The sequence below is a fragment of the Echinops telfairi genome, unplaced genomic scaffold (genome assembly GCF_000313985.2).
Source record: "Echinops telfairi isolate 266 unplaced genomic scaffold, ASM31398v2 ScPeMD7_1;HRSCAF=3_0, whole genome shotgun sequence".
Classification (NCBI taxonomy): domain Eukaryota; kingdom Metazoa; phylum Chordata; class Mammalia; order Afrosoricida; family Tenrecidae; genus Echinops; species Echinops telfairi.
Genome location: NW_022103896.1, coordinates 16149241 through 16162179, shown reverse-complemented (window position 1 = coordinate 16162179; position 12939 = coordinate 16149241). Strand labels below are relative to the sequence as shown.

Sequence of the window (12939 nt, the reverse complement as noted above, 5' to 3'; positions counted from 1 at the left end):
TTGAAACCACCAGCCCCTCCGAGGGAGAAAGGTGAGGCTCTCTACTTTCATAAAGAGTTACAGTCTCAGAAATTCACAGGGGCTGTGCCAATCTGTCCTGTAGGGTCGATCTGAGTCAGAGTCGACTCAATGGCAGTGAGCTGAGGGAAAGGAACCGTGGGCATTCACAGATACTTGTCCTACTTCAAGACAAACAGTGGTCGGGATGAGCAAAGGCTGGCTACGGCAAGTTTCTTAGAGGAGAGGGCTCTTTTTCTGACTTGCTCCCCAGTTAACATAAACACACGGCCCTGTGTTATTAGGTTCCTATCTAATATTTCATGTTGCTATTGTCCATTTGATAGTATATATAATTCTGGAAAGAGAATGATGCTGAAGGCACTTTTTTTTAACTAGTCACGCTAAATTATTGCTTATTTTTAAGAACACAGATTTTTTTTGGGGGGGGTTCAAGGTTTAAACATTATCTCAGGAGCATATTTTCAGAGGTTCATCCAACTTTTGTGGCTCTGAGAAGCCTGGAGAGCCCGTGAGGATGTGAAGTTCTGTTCAGTACCCTCCACATTCTCACCTTTTGGTCCAGAATCTTCTGCAGGCTCTCTGTTCAGTAATGGCGGTGGAGGAGGGAGTTCTTGCAGGAAGTGGTGGATTTAGATGAGTCTCTGACCCTTCAGATGGGACAAAGCCAAATACAAAGACACCAGAGCTGGTGAGATCAGCATGTCAGTGAGGGCCGTTGAAGTGTGCGAGGAGACTGAGGCTGGAGACTTTGCCTCGGCTGTTCCCCCGCCGGGATGCTCTTCCCTTAGAGAATCCTGTGACGTCCTGTCTTCAGGAATCAGCTCAGTTGTTAGTGCCTCAAATGTCCTTTAGCTGACTACATCAAGTGGGATCCTGACAGCACCGGGGCCTGTTTATACCACAGCACCCTGGTTTATGTTTCTCATTGCACTTTCATTTGCTAGATGATTCCGTTTTTAATGCTTGGCTTCCTTTCAATCTCCTCTCGTAGAAGGAAAGTTTCATGAGAATAGAAGCGTGGGCTGATGAGGACCTAGTGTCGGGGGTTTAAGTGGAGAGAAAATGTTTTGAGAAACGATGTACAAATGCGCTTTACACAATTGATGTGTGTATGGATTGGGATAACCGTTGTATGAGCCCCTAATAAAATGTTAAAAAAATTTTTTTAAAAGCATGGGCTGATTGTAGGTGCTCAATGAGCATTTGTCGGATGAACATAGGAGAAGGTAGATATAGGCCTCGGAGTGCTGGCGGGAGGAATTAGGATGTCATAGCACATTACGAGAGCTTCAGTCAAATCTTACAGCTGAATCTTGAGTAGTCTGGCATGCTGAGAGAGACCACTCCTGGTCTCTCTGGGTGAAGAAGGAGCCTGGGTTTTAGAGCGTCCTCAGTCTGGGTTGTACTTAACCCTGGCTTCATATTAAAATCCCTTGGGAGACTTAAAAACTCCCATTCCCAGACAGAAACTCCATCCAAGGGCAGTTAAATGCAAATCTCCAGAGGGGAGGCCCAGACATCAGCTTCCTAGGTGAGTCCACTGTGTCGCCCAATCGGGAACCGCTGTCCTAGACGCTCCCAATGTCCCTTCTGGGCATCATGCGTCACGACGAGGCCTCGCTTACTCGTGGAATGAGAGACAAGAAGAACCAGTGCTTTTTCATCTGGTCCTTTTCCCTGCCCAAGGGGGAAATGCAGTCGGCTAAGTTCTCAAACTTTCCTCTCTATTTGATAAACGATTTGGAATTGGGCCCAAGTTTCCCTCAACTGAGATGGATCGGTTCTGGCCAAGCCTTGAATGCCACCCTGAACACACATCATTTGGGGCCTGGTTGCTGGCAGCCTTGAGCTGGCTGCTCTTCTGTTGGCCCCATTGGCCTGGCTAAGTCCCAGTCTCCACTTTCACTGCCCTTGTGGCCGCCACCGAGCCCAATTTCTATTTATTATGTCTTCATCTGTGATGTCATGCTGTTATTATTATTTCTGTGTCACATGGTGATGACACCCCAAGGTCTCCAGCAAATCTCACCTCCCCACTCCCCTTCTGGCCCAGAATGAGAGGCTCGTAGGAGGCAGATGACCCGAGGTCTCCCTGGGGACAGGGACTGTTGAGTCACCTTTTACTCTTATTGGAACTTATCCCCTCCTCTGTCCCCTCTCTCCACACATCAGAATCTACCTTCATCTCCTTGGACTGTGTACGACTCATATGCTGTCTGATCACTGTGAACTTGAACATTGATCTGTTACTAATTGGGCTCATTGGAATAGAAATAGAAAAGCTGCAGCAGTGACCTACCTTTCCTGTGTGGGCTCCTCAGTGACAAACAAGTCAGAAACTTGGGCTGTCATGCCCTGGAGCAATTCAAGCCTATTGTGCCCCTTAGCCAAATCTCTACTCGCCCTCTTCCCTCCCCCAGGGTTTATCTCCCAATGTGATGTTCAAGAATCATGCCCAGGACCGTGGTGGCACTGTGACAGTGAAGGGACGATTTTAAGGTGAGTTGCCAGGGAAAGTGAGATGCTCAGAGATGCTGAGAACCTCCAGGAGTCTTGGGACTGGAAGACTGAGTTTTAAGTTGTGGTCCTTAGCCTCATAGAGCAGCAGTTTGCAACCACTGTCATAGAGGGAGGGGGAGGAGGAGGAGGAAGAGGAGGGGAGGAGAGCTGCTCTAATGCAATTGTGATGGAGAACAAGGGAGTGATGGACTATGTGAGGCAGGGGATACAGGAAAGACTTGCCTTCTAAGAGACTGTTAGGCTTGAGCTACAATGGAAAGGAAACGTCAAGAGACAATGTTGCCTGGAGAAAAGGAAGGATTTTATGTTAAGTGATCATCCATCCCACAACCAGCTTTTACTAAGAAAATTTCACTGTGTGCCAGGTATCCATCTAGGGCAGTGGTTTTCAACCTTCCTAGTGCCGAAACCCTTTCATACAGCTCCTCATGTTGTGGTGACCCCCCAACCATTAAATTATTTTTGTTGCTACTTTATCACTGTCATTTTGCTACTGTGATGAATCAGACAACTCCTGTGAAAGGATCATTTGACCTGAAAGGGGTCACGACCCACAGGTTGAGAACCTCTAGAGGCTAGGGTTCCCATGGTGAACAAGAGGGACCAATCCCTTACTCCTAGAAAGTACAGGGCCAAGGTGGAGTGGGAGCAGGAGGACAATGAAAAAGTAAGACTAAGGTAACTGCAGGTCACAGTCACTATGGTGCTACCCCAGGCCGACGGTAAGGGGGAGTCTGGGTGTGGGCTGAGGGCAGTGGTAGAGCTAGGGGGCATCCTGTGGCCAGGGTTAGCCTCTGGAGGAGGTGCGCTGAGGTTGAATGATGGGACGGTCAGGGAGAAGGAGCGTTCTAGGCAGAGGGAATTGTGTGATTGAGGAATAGAAAACCAATAAACCCAGCATGGCCAGTGGGTAGTGAGTGAGGAGAAAGTGGTTCCAGAGGAGACAGAAAGACAGGGAGGGCCTTGCGGGCCACAGACAGTGTCTGGGCCTGGATTTTACAGGAAACCAGTAGAGGACTGAGGGTGTCTCTGTGAGAAGCAACTGTGGAAGCAGGGTCCCATTGTGTGCACCATTGAGGGTGCCGGATCCAGAGGCTGGTGGATCAGCCAGGTGACAGCTGTGGAGGAAATGAATCCCAGCACTGTAAGAGAGATTGAGAAAGAGGCCTGATAGGACTTCTCATGCCTGATCCTGGAGGAGGGAGGGATGGGCAGAATCAACTCCTATGTGTTTGAGTTGGCCAACTGGATGATGGATGGTGCGGGCCCCTCAGGGACTCCGTGGAAATGGGGCTGGTTTCATGGGGAGGACCAATTGTTTGGGACATATTTAGGATGAGGTGCTAATTGGACATCCCCCCCGGTGGCTCTTATAAAAAGGCTTGAGGTGTCATAATGTTCCCACAGGTGCCTGGGGACAGTGTGGGAGAGAGCTTGGCTGGGAGAGGGCCTTGCAGGAAAATAGCCTGAGGAGGCAGATGACAGGGTGGGGAGGAGACCTGGTGGCAAACGGGGAGGGCCTGACTCTGTCTGGCCCCAGAGCCTCAGATTCTCCTTCCTGTGTGGGACACTGTTTCCTGTTCCATTTCAAGGTTGGCCACCAGCATGCCAGCCAGGGCGCCTTGGTTAGTAAATGATGTCACAATGTGCTCCCATGGGCCCTGACTGAGCTAAGGGCTATGGGACTTTTATGGTTGTGCTGTCAGCTGGTGTGGACTGTAAGCTACAGAACATAACTGCTCCGGAGGCCTTTCAAGACTTTATGGAAGTCTTGAAATCTTCATGGAAGCAGATCACTAGGCCTTTTCTTCTGTGGTGGGTGGACTTCGAGAAGCCCACCTTTCAGAGAGCAGTGGTGTGCAAAGAGGCCTGGGGTTGGAGTAGACTCTGAGTTGGACCGCTAACTACAAGGTCAAGAGTTCGAAACCACCCATCACTCCGAGGGAGAAAGCTCAGGCTTTCTGCACCCTTAAACATTTATAGGGCTGCTATGAATCAGAACTGCCTTGACCCACAAGGAGGGGAAGCAAAACCGAAGTGGGCGTGGATCCTTTAGTGTCATGCAAGTTCCTTTCAAATATATGGGGTGGGGGGTGGGGAGACTTGATGGCAGTGAGCTGAGAGTCCTTTTCGGTCCTTTCTCTCATTTCCTCCCTCACAGACATCCCACGGGGCCACCATTGCTCCCCTACTTGGACAGAGAGGCAGTCGTTGCTAACATTGTTTGGGGCCAACTCAAAATGGTGTCGAGTAACTTGTCCTTGAGTTATGTCTAGTCATGTCAAGCCTTTAGGAACCCTGCGTGCGCACGGGGGGTGGGGTGGGGGGGGGGGTGGTGTCTGAGGCTGACTTAGGGGAGCCGGCTGCCACACCTTTCTCCCACAGAGCGGCTGGTGGGTTTGAACCGCCCACCTTTTGGTTAGCAACAGAGCACTTCCCCATTAGTGTCACTACGACTCCTGAGAATCCACAAGCCATCCATCTTATATTTTATCTGAGCCACTGAAACGTTCGTTGATTTACTGAGAGCCGTTCTTTGACAGTGAATCACAGATGGGCATTTGCCGTGTAGTATGGGTGGCACCATACAACACGCAATGGCACCTAACAGCAGCGACACATGAATGCCAGTCTTTCCCAGTCTTTGGGAAGCATTCCAGGGCACTTTCATAGAAACAAAAAGTTCTTTCTTTGGGCACTTATTGTTGATCAGTTTATCTAGCACTGTTGGATTACATAAGGCAATTCGAGGACGTGTAGAAGCAGGTTTGGGGACAAGCACACAAGGGGCTCTTTCAAATGCACAGGATGCCCCAGGGGAGATGGGCTTCCTACCTGGTAGCCCCCCAGGGCGTCCCTCCACAGGGGGTCCGAGGGAAGGAGGCACAGTGATGAAAAGAGAGTCAATAAAGAGCACACCTGCTGAGAGGAACTAGCATAAGGTACACATTTGCGTGTTCCAGACATTGAAAGTGAATGAAGTTCTGGTGGCGGAGGAATTGCTTTCCTGATCCCTCCTCCCCCACTCTTCCTGGCTGCCCCTTTCCCAAAGACTGGCTTTCATTTGAGCTGGTTCACTAGGGTTTTAAAAACAACAACTTGGATTTTGTTTTCAGGGGAGTAAGAAATGAATGCTGGGGCTGGGTGCTGAGTTCAGCCCATTCGTGTGGTCCATTGGGGTCTGGGAGGCTTACTGCTCTGGTCTTCATTACTCATGGTGATTGTGCTGGTTGCCAGAGAGGCGGAGGGGTCCCTGGGTGACCGTTAATGTGCTTGATTGCTAATGCAAAGGTCAGAGATTCAAGTCCACCAGGAGGCACCGCAGAACAAAGGCTTAGAGGCCCACTTCCAAAGACTCAGCTGTTGAAAACCCTACTGTGCGCAGTTCTATACGGACTCTTGAGTTGCCATGAGAAAGTCCACTTCATTCAAAAGAGCCCCAACCAAACCCAACAGCCAATGATTCCAACTCATATCGACCTTATATAGGGTTTCTCGGGCTATAAATCTTTAAGGGAGCAGATGGCCTCCTCTTTCTCCCACAGATCTGTTGGTGGGCTTGAACCAATGACTTGAGGTTAGCAGTCCAACATGTACTCAGCAGTACCACTAGTGTCTGCTCTATGGCGATTGGTAAAACAAGCAAACCAGGTAGAACGTCGAGTTTTTAGAATAGGAGGCTATTTATAGGGCATGTTGTCTGAGGAAGAGGTCTCCTAAACTGCCCTCACAAGAACAGAACTCACAATAGCAGAATTACCCACAAATGAATTACTCACAATAACAGAACCAGCCAGCTGACATGGTATCATTGTGCAGATGAGCCGAAGGTGCCTTTTCTTGGCAAGGTGCAGTCCTGCAGGCAAAGTCCAGGTGCGGGAGCTGGGGCTGGATTTCAGGTCCCAAACACCCACTCAGCCAAGCAGCTTGGTGCAGTTGGCAACCTACACACCAGTCAGTGTTATGCCAAAATGTATGGTGAGTAGAATGGTCAGGGGAATCACTTCTTTGTAGGCTGGTTCCAAGAGAGAGGCTGCAAGCTGCATTTGCAATCCTCTGGGGTCAAGGGATTGAGACCTAGGACAGTTTTACTGGTTCATGAGAGCCAGTTGCTACAGTTTCAGGAACTCTGGGAGCATATAGGGTTAAGCACAACCATTAATAAAAAGTGAAATGATGTAAACTCATAATTAAATACATTATATAAATAACAAGGACTCAGAATTCATCACATCGCAATTACTGACTGCATCATGCTATTAGCACTGATCTTGACATTGGTTTAGGTCTAGTGTATCTGGATGGTGGAAATACTGTGTCCTGGGCTGTGCACCACTTTACCCAACTCTGTGTATGGTATTTCTAGAATCTCTCTGATACGTCCAAATGGTCCTGCCTGAGGTCACTTTGTGGTGAAGGACATCAAAGTCCTCAAAGAAGAACGCACATTGAGGAGAAGCAAGAGTGGTCTTTCTCCCATGGATGAAGCTGGAGTTGCTGACCACAAGAGACGGCCAGTGTGGCTGAGAACACAGGCAGTAGAGTCCGAAGGCTTGATGTCTGAACTCTGACCCTGGCACTTCTTGTGTGTGACCTTGGGTTAAGTGACTTGACCTTCCTCAGCCTCAGAGTCTTCATTTGTGAAACTGGTTGCCATGGAGACACTGGTATGATGGCATGCTGATGTGATGCGGTGAAGATCCTGGTACAGGGCTTGGCACAGAACAAACCTCAGCAAAAGGTAGCCATTGCTGGTTAGGTAGGTTTGCTCAATATCACGAGGATGGTGTAGGATCAGATGGTGTCTTGTTCCGTTGTATAAAGAGTCATGATATGTCCAAACTGACTCCACAACACCGAGCAAGAAGCTTGCTCAAGCTGAGAGCACTGATAGCACAGACCTTCTTGCCCGTCACTGGGCGATTTATGGCCGTCATCAACTGCCAGTTTAGGTCTGTTTTTCACAGGTCTCTTTTCAGTCCATTGGTTTCTTTTCTATTTTCACATACCAAGGACTGTTTTGCTGTTGCTCTTGTTCCTGGTTTTTTAATTTTTTTATCTTTAACTCTAAGTTTTTAAACATCATTTAATTGGAGGCTCTTACAGATATTATAACAATCCATAATGCAATTCTATCAAGCAAACTTGTATATATATTGCCATCATCATTTTCAAAACATTTTCTTTCTCCTTGAGGACTGGTTGGTTTTGATTCTGCTTTTTAAAAAGCAAAGATGATCATTGGCCCTAATGAGTAAACAAACAAACAAAAAACAGCCAAACGCAAACCAAACACACTGCCATTGAGTCAATTCTGACTCACAGTGACCTTGTTGGTTAGGGTAGAACTGTCTGTGAGTTTCTGAGACTGTAACTTTTTATGGGAGTAGAAAGCCTGTCCGGTCTCCTGTAGAGCAGCTGCTGGTTTCAAACTGCTGACCTTCTAATTAGCAGCCTAATGTATAACCACAATGCACCGAACTTGGCTCACAATAACCATTGTCATGTGTCAAACTCATAATGAAGACAATGACTGTTAGGGGGACAAACTAGTCTGTCGAAGACACAAATGTTGACCAAATGGCTTAATCTATATCTTTATAGCCACTAAAAGATACATGGTGTTGTAGATTCGTAGAGTTTGGGGCCTATTTGCTACATGTGAGTTGTGCCACCAAACTGATTTCCCAAGGCCCAAATCTGATCACAGTCCTCACTCATTTGAAACTCTCCAGTGGCTGCCACTGTCTGAGGGACCCGTGCAAAGCTTAGCAGGTGCAACCATTGCTAATCTGATCCAGACAGTCTCTCCACCTGCCTGCAATGCTCTCCCTCCACTCGCACATGAGTCCTGAACACACCTGCACACTGCTGTGCCTCTTGCCCACCTCAGTTTCTCTGAAGAGTTTCTACTCCTTCAAAACTCCAGCAGAAATGCATGTCTGAATTGTCTCTCGGCTTCCCCAAGCCAAACCGAGAGTTCGCTCTTTGGCTCCTCAGTGGAGCCCTTTCCATGCCTATGTGGATGTGTTCGCAGCATCCTGTTAAGTAACAGAGGCATCTATATGCAGGACTGGCTTGGAAAGACACTGCCCAAAAGTGTAGTCAGTGCTCTGCTTGTCTTTGGGACCCCAGACCCACACCGCAGTGCTTGGCAGACCACAGGAAGTTACCCAGGCCAGTAAATACAGTCCCCAGAACCAAGCCCAAACCTCTCACCATCTAGTTGATTCCCACTCTTGTCAACCCATCCCCATGGATTTGGAGCTATCTTTCCAGGAGCCCTGGTGGTGTAGTGGTTCTGAGTTGTGCTGATAACTGCAAAGTCAGCAGTTTGAAACCACCAGTTCCTCTGTGGGAGAAAGATGGGCTTTCTACTCCCGTAAACAACTACAGTCTTGGGAACTCACAGGGTCACTCGATGGCAGTGAGTTGAGTTTGTTGGTTGGTTGGTTTCTAGGACCCGCATTACAGGAGCTAGCGAGTCTTTGTTTCCAACCCCACTTCTATCACTTGCAAATATATTTAGCTGTCTTCCTTAATGTCCCAGTTCCCTCAGTTGACAAATGGGAGGAATATTAACCTCATGGGAGGCCTGGTGGCACAGTGATTACGAGTTGCCAATCCATAAGGTTAGCAGTTTGAAACCACCAGCCACTCTGGGGCTTTCTACTCCTATACAGAGTTACAATCTTGGACAGATGCAGTTCTACCCTCTCCTATAGGGTCATCATGAATCAGCATTGGACTCAAGTGTTCGTGTTTTCTCAGCAGATACCCGAAATGTCCAGCAACATGTGGCCATGCCACAAACATCTTGGAACAGATTTTACTCAACCTGCTTGTGAGTCAGATGGTTGACCCTGATCCTCTTGATGTTGTTCTCAGCATAATTGTACTGGAGCAGCAGATGGAAGACTCAAGGGGGTCCAAAGTCTAGAGAGAAAATCTAAACCAGGGAGCAGATGCATGACCATCATCCCTCGTTACCTTTCACCCAAGCAAGTCCATCGTTTCTTTGTTGCTGGCCTTGATCGCTGGCCTTGACGATCACTGAAAATAATAACTGCATTTCCCAAGCATGTCTGCATTTCCCAAGTCATATATTTCCAGCCCCAGAGCCAAAAGAAAATCAACTCAATCCACAGCTTTCATTAACATTTAAGCTTTGAAGTTGAACACACAGAAGGAAAATTAATGAACTGATTTATTTGTCTTCCCTGTGACTCGACCATTCAATCTTTATCCAGAACATGTATATTTCTATGAGATGCATATTTTAAAAAAATTACTGCACATGCATACTTCGTAAATCAACTTCTGATTCCATTTGGGTTTCATTTGTGTTAGAAAACATTCCGTTACCACATGAAAGGAGAGACGAGGGACAGCCCCGAGACTGGCTAAGCCAGCAAGCTCTTCTCGAAGCATCTTGAGGATGGTGCCTCTAACTCTGACAGCTTGGCCTGGCCACTGGTCAAACTGTCAGGAAAATAAACCAGAGATCTTGAAGGCCTTTTGTCTTGGAGTCCCACTTGCAAGTCTGGTTTGGAAAGTACTCTTGACCAAGAAGGTTCCTCTTCTCTGGTTGGCCTCAGTGCAAGAGGGCCACGAGGAGTTTCTGGAAGTCCCCCGAGGTATCAGAACGAACCATGTCAGTCAGAGACTTCTGGTACTTCTCTAGAAACTTTGCTCTGATCCCCCGGAGGTCAATCTGTGGGAGAGACAACAGGGGCCAGGAGGACAACAGTTATGACATAAGCCACAATCAACAGAAGGGACTGTTCAAGTACCCGATCCACATCTGATCGTGCCTGCCTCAAGGCGGTCCTTTCCTGAGGAATTACTGAGAGACGGAAGAGGGCGAGTATGATGGTGGGGCAGGAGGAGGGTAAAAGGAAACAGGGGAAAAATCTAGGAAGCAAAGGTATGGATAGATGTATAAACATAGGTGTGCACATATGTAAATACATTAATTCATAAAAATAGAGGTACTGGCTTAGGTACATATATTTTTATGGCAATACACTGAGGTAGTGAACAGATTTCAGGCCTCTGCTCATGCCCCCCCCTCAATGCAAGAACACTTTACTTTGTTCTAGCAACTTGGCATTCTGTGATGCTCACCCTCCCAGCGCAATCGCTGAAGACAAAATGGGTGCATAAGAAAATGTGATGAACAAAATGGATGGTGCCCGACTATCAAAAGATGTAGTGTTTGGGGTCTTAAAGGCTTGAAGTTAAACAAGAGGCCATCTAGCAGAGAAGCAACAAGTCCACATGGAAGAATCACACCAGCCTGTGCAATTATGAGGTGTCGATAAGATTGGGTAACAGGCATCAGAAGACCCCAAACAAACAAATAAGCAAAAAGCCATATTGTTGAGAATGAGGGCGGTCAGAGCAGAGACCCCAAACCCGTCTGTAGACAATGAGACATCCCCTCATAGAAGGGTCACAAGGAAGGATGAGTCAACCAGGGTGCAGTATAGCACCAATGAAACACACAACATTCCTCTGGTCCCCTGAGGCTTCCTCACCCCCCATTATCATGACCCCAGTCCTGCATTTCACTGTGGGCTAGACTGGAACATGTAGACAGGTACAGATAAGAGATAAGAGCTCATGACACATTGAATCCAGGAACAGGAATGGGAGGAGCAATACCAGAAGAGAAGGGGCAAGGTGGGGAGAGGAGGGAAGGAAGGGGGAACTGGTTGCAATGATGGACACATGATCACATCCACCCCCCACCCCGCCAGGGGGATGAACAACAGAAACCATGGGGAAGGGAGACAGTGGTTGGTGTAAGATTTGAAAATAATAATAATTTATCATTTATTAAATGGTTACGAGGGGTGGGGGGAGGGAAGGAAAAAAAGAGGAGCTAATACCAGGGGCTCAATAGAAAGTAAATTCTAGAAAATAATGATGACAACATATGTACAAATATGCTCGATACCATTGATGTATGGATTGTTATAAGAGCTGTAAGAGCCCCCAATAAAATGATCTTTTCATAAAAAAATTTTTATAGGATGGAGGGAAAAAAAAGACAGCCTTTGAGGTAGGAGGGACTGGCATTCCTGTTTTGCAGCCGAGCAAAGGGGGGCCATGTCCAGGCTTCTGAAGACCACAGGGCTGTGTGTGAGCAGTCTGAGCATTCCAGGGAAATGTCAATACGGACATGGAAACAAAGTCCCTATTGCTTTTATGTGTTATGAGATATTATTCTTTTGAGTCCCCCCACCCCACCCCCCGGGACCCCTGGGTGGTGCAAACGGTTAAAAGCACGTGACCATGACTGCTAACTAAAACCACCACGTGGGTCCAGAGGTTCCCGGAAGGCAGGCTCAGGGAGCTGCTGTCAGAAGGTGGCAGCCTGGAAAACAACTCTGGGGGTGTCCCCTCGGGACACATGGGGTTGCCACGAGTTGAAATTGACTCACCAGCCTCGGACCTCAACCGGGTTGGGAAATGAGCCTGTTCTCAGGCAGCAGGGCTGTCTGAGGCCCGGTGATGGGCCAGCTGTGCCCTGCAGGGGAGAAAGATGAGGCTCCTCCCACAAAGATTCACTGCCCCAGAACCTGCACGGAGAAGTTTCATTCTGTCCCACAAGTCGGAATCCACTAGATGGCAGTGGGTAGGATGTTGAATCTAGTACCCTTGGTGGCGCAGTGGTTAAGCACTTAGCTGCGAACTGAAAGGTGGGCAGATTAAATTCATCAGCCACTCTGTGGGAGACAGATGTGGCGGTCTGCTCCTGTAAAGATTCACAGCCTTGGAAACCGAGGGGGCAGTTCCACTGGGCCTGTCGGGGCCTTAGGAGTTGGAATTGACTTGACTGCGGTGGGTTTTGTTTGGCTTTATGCTAAATCTAATTCATTGGAAGCTGGTAAAATGTAGGTGCTAAAGGTAGGGTAGGAGCAACACCAGGCTTTCTACTCCCTTAGAGATATATAGTCTCAGAAACCATATATAAGGTTGCCTCTGCCTTGAAACTGGCTCTGTGGCAGTCAGCGGCAGTCGAGTGAGGGTGGGGATTCAGAAGGAAAACAAATTAGGGTTCTCTGCCCTAAAGAATCGTATCATTTCATCAGGGAGTCAGTCATTCTTGCTCCAGAGAGAGTTCCAGGTGGCCAGTAAACCAGTTGCAGTTCAGTCTATTCTGAAGAGCCCTTTGATCTATGGACACCAGACCGTGAAATGATACCACCCAGAGAGCCCACCTTGATGGCAACTGGAATGTCTGGTGGGCCTAAAGCCTTCTGAGGGCATAGTCCCAATCTGGAGATGACCCAGGCCCTTGGGCACTCATAAGTGGGTCAGCGAGTCTTGGACTAAAACATTTCCTTAGCTCACGCTCCATCGTTTCTTTGTTGCTGGCCTTGATCGCTG

General features: G+C 48.0%; 1 protein-coding gene across 1 annotated transcript in view; it reads right to left on the bottom strand.

The window, feature by feature from the left end:
* Window positions 1–9730: 9730 nt before the first annotated feature.
* ANXA13 (annexin A13) overlaps window positions 9731–12939 on the bottom strand; it is a 28372-nt gene continuing 25163 nt past the window's right edge. The window contains exon 10 of the mRNA XM_045287033.1: window positions 9731–10255. Coding sequence (XP_045142968.1) covers window positions 10136–10255 — 120 coding nt within the window. The 3' untranslated portion in view covers window positions 9731–10135. The remainder of the gene's footprint in view (window positions 10256–12939) is intronic.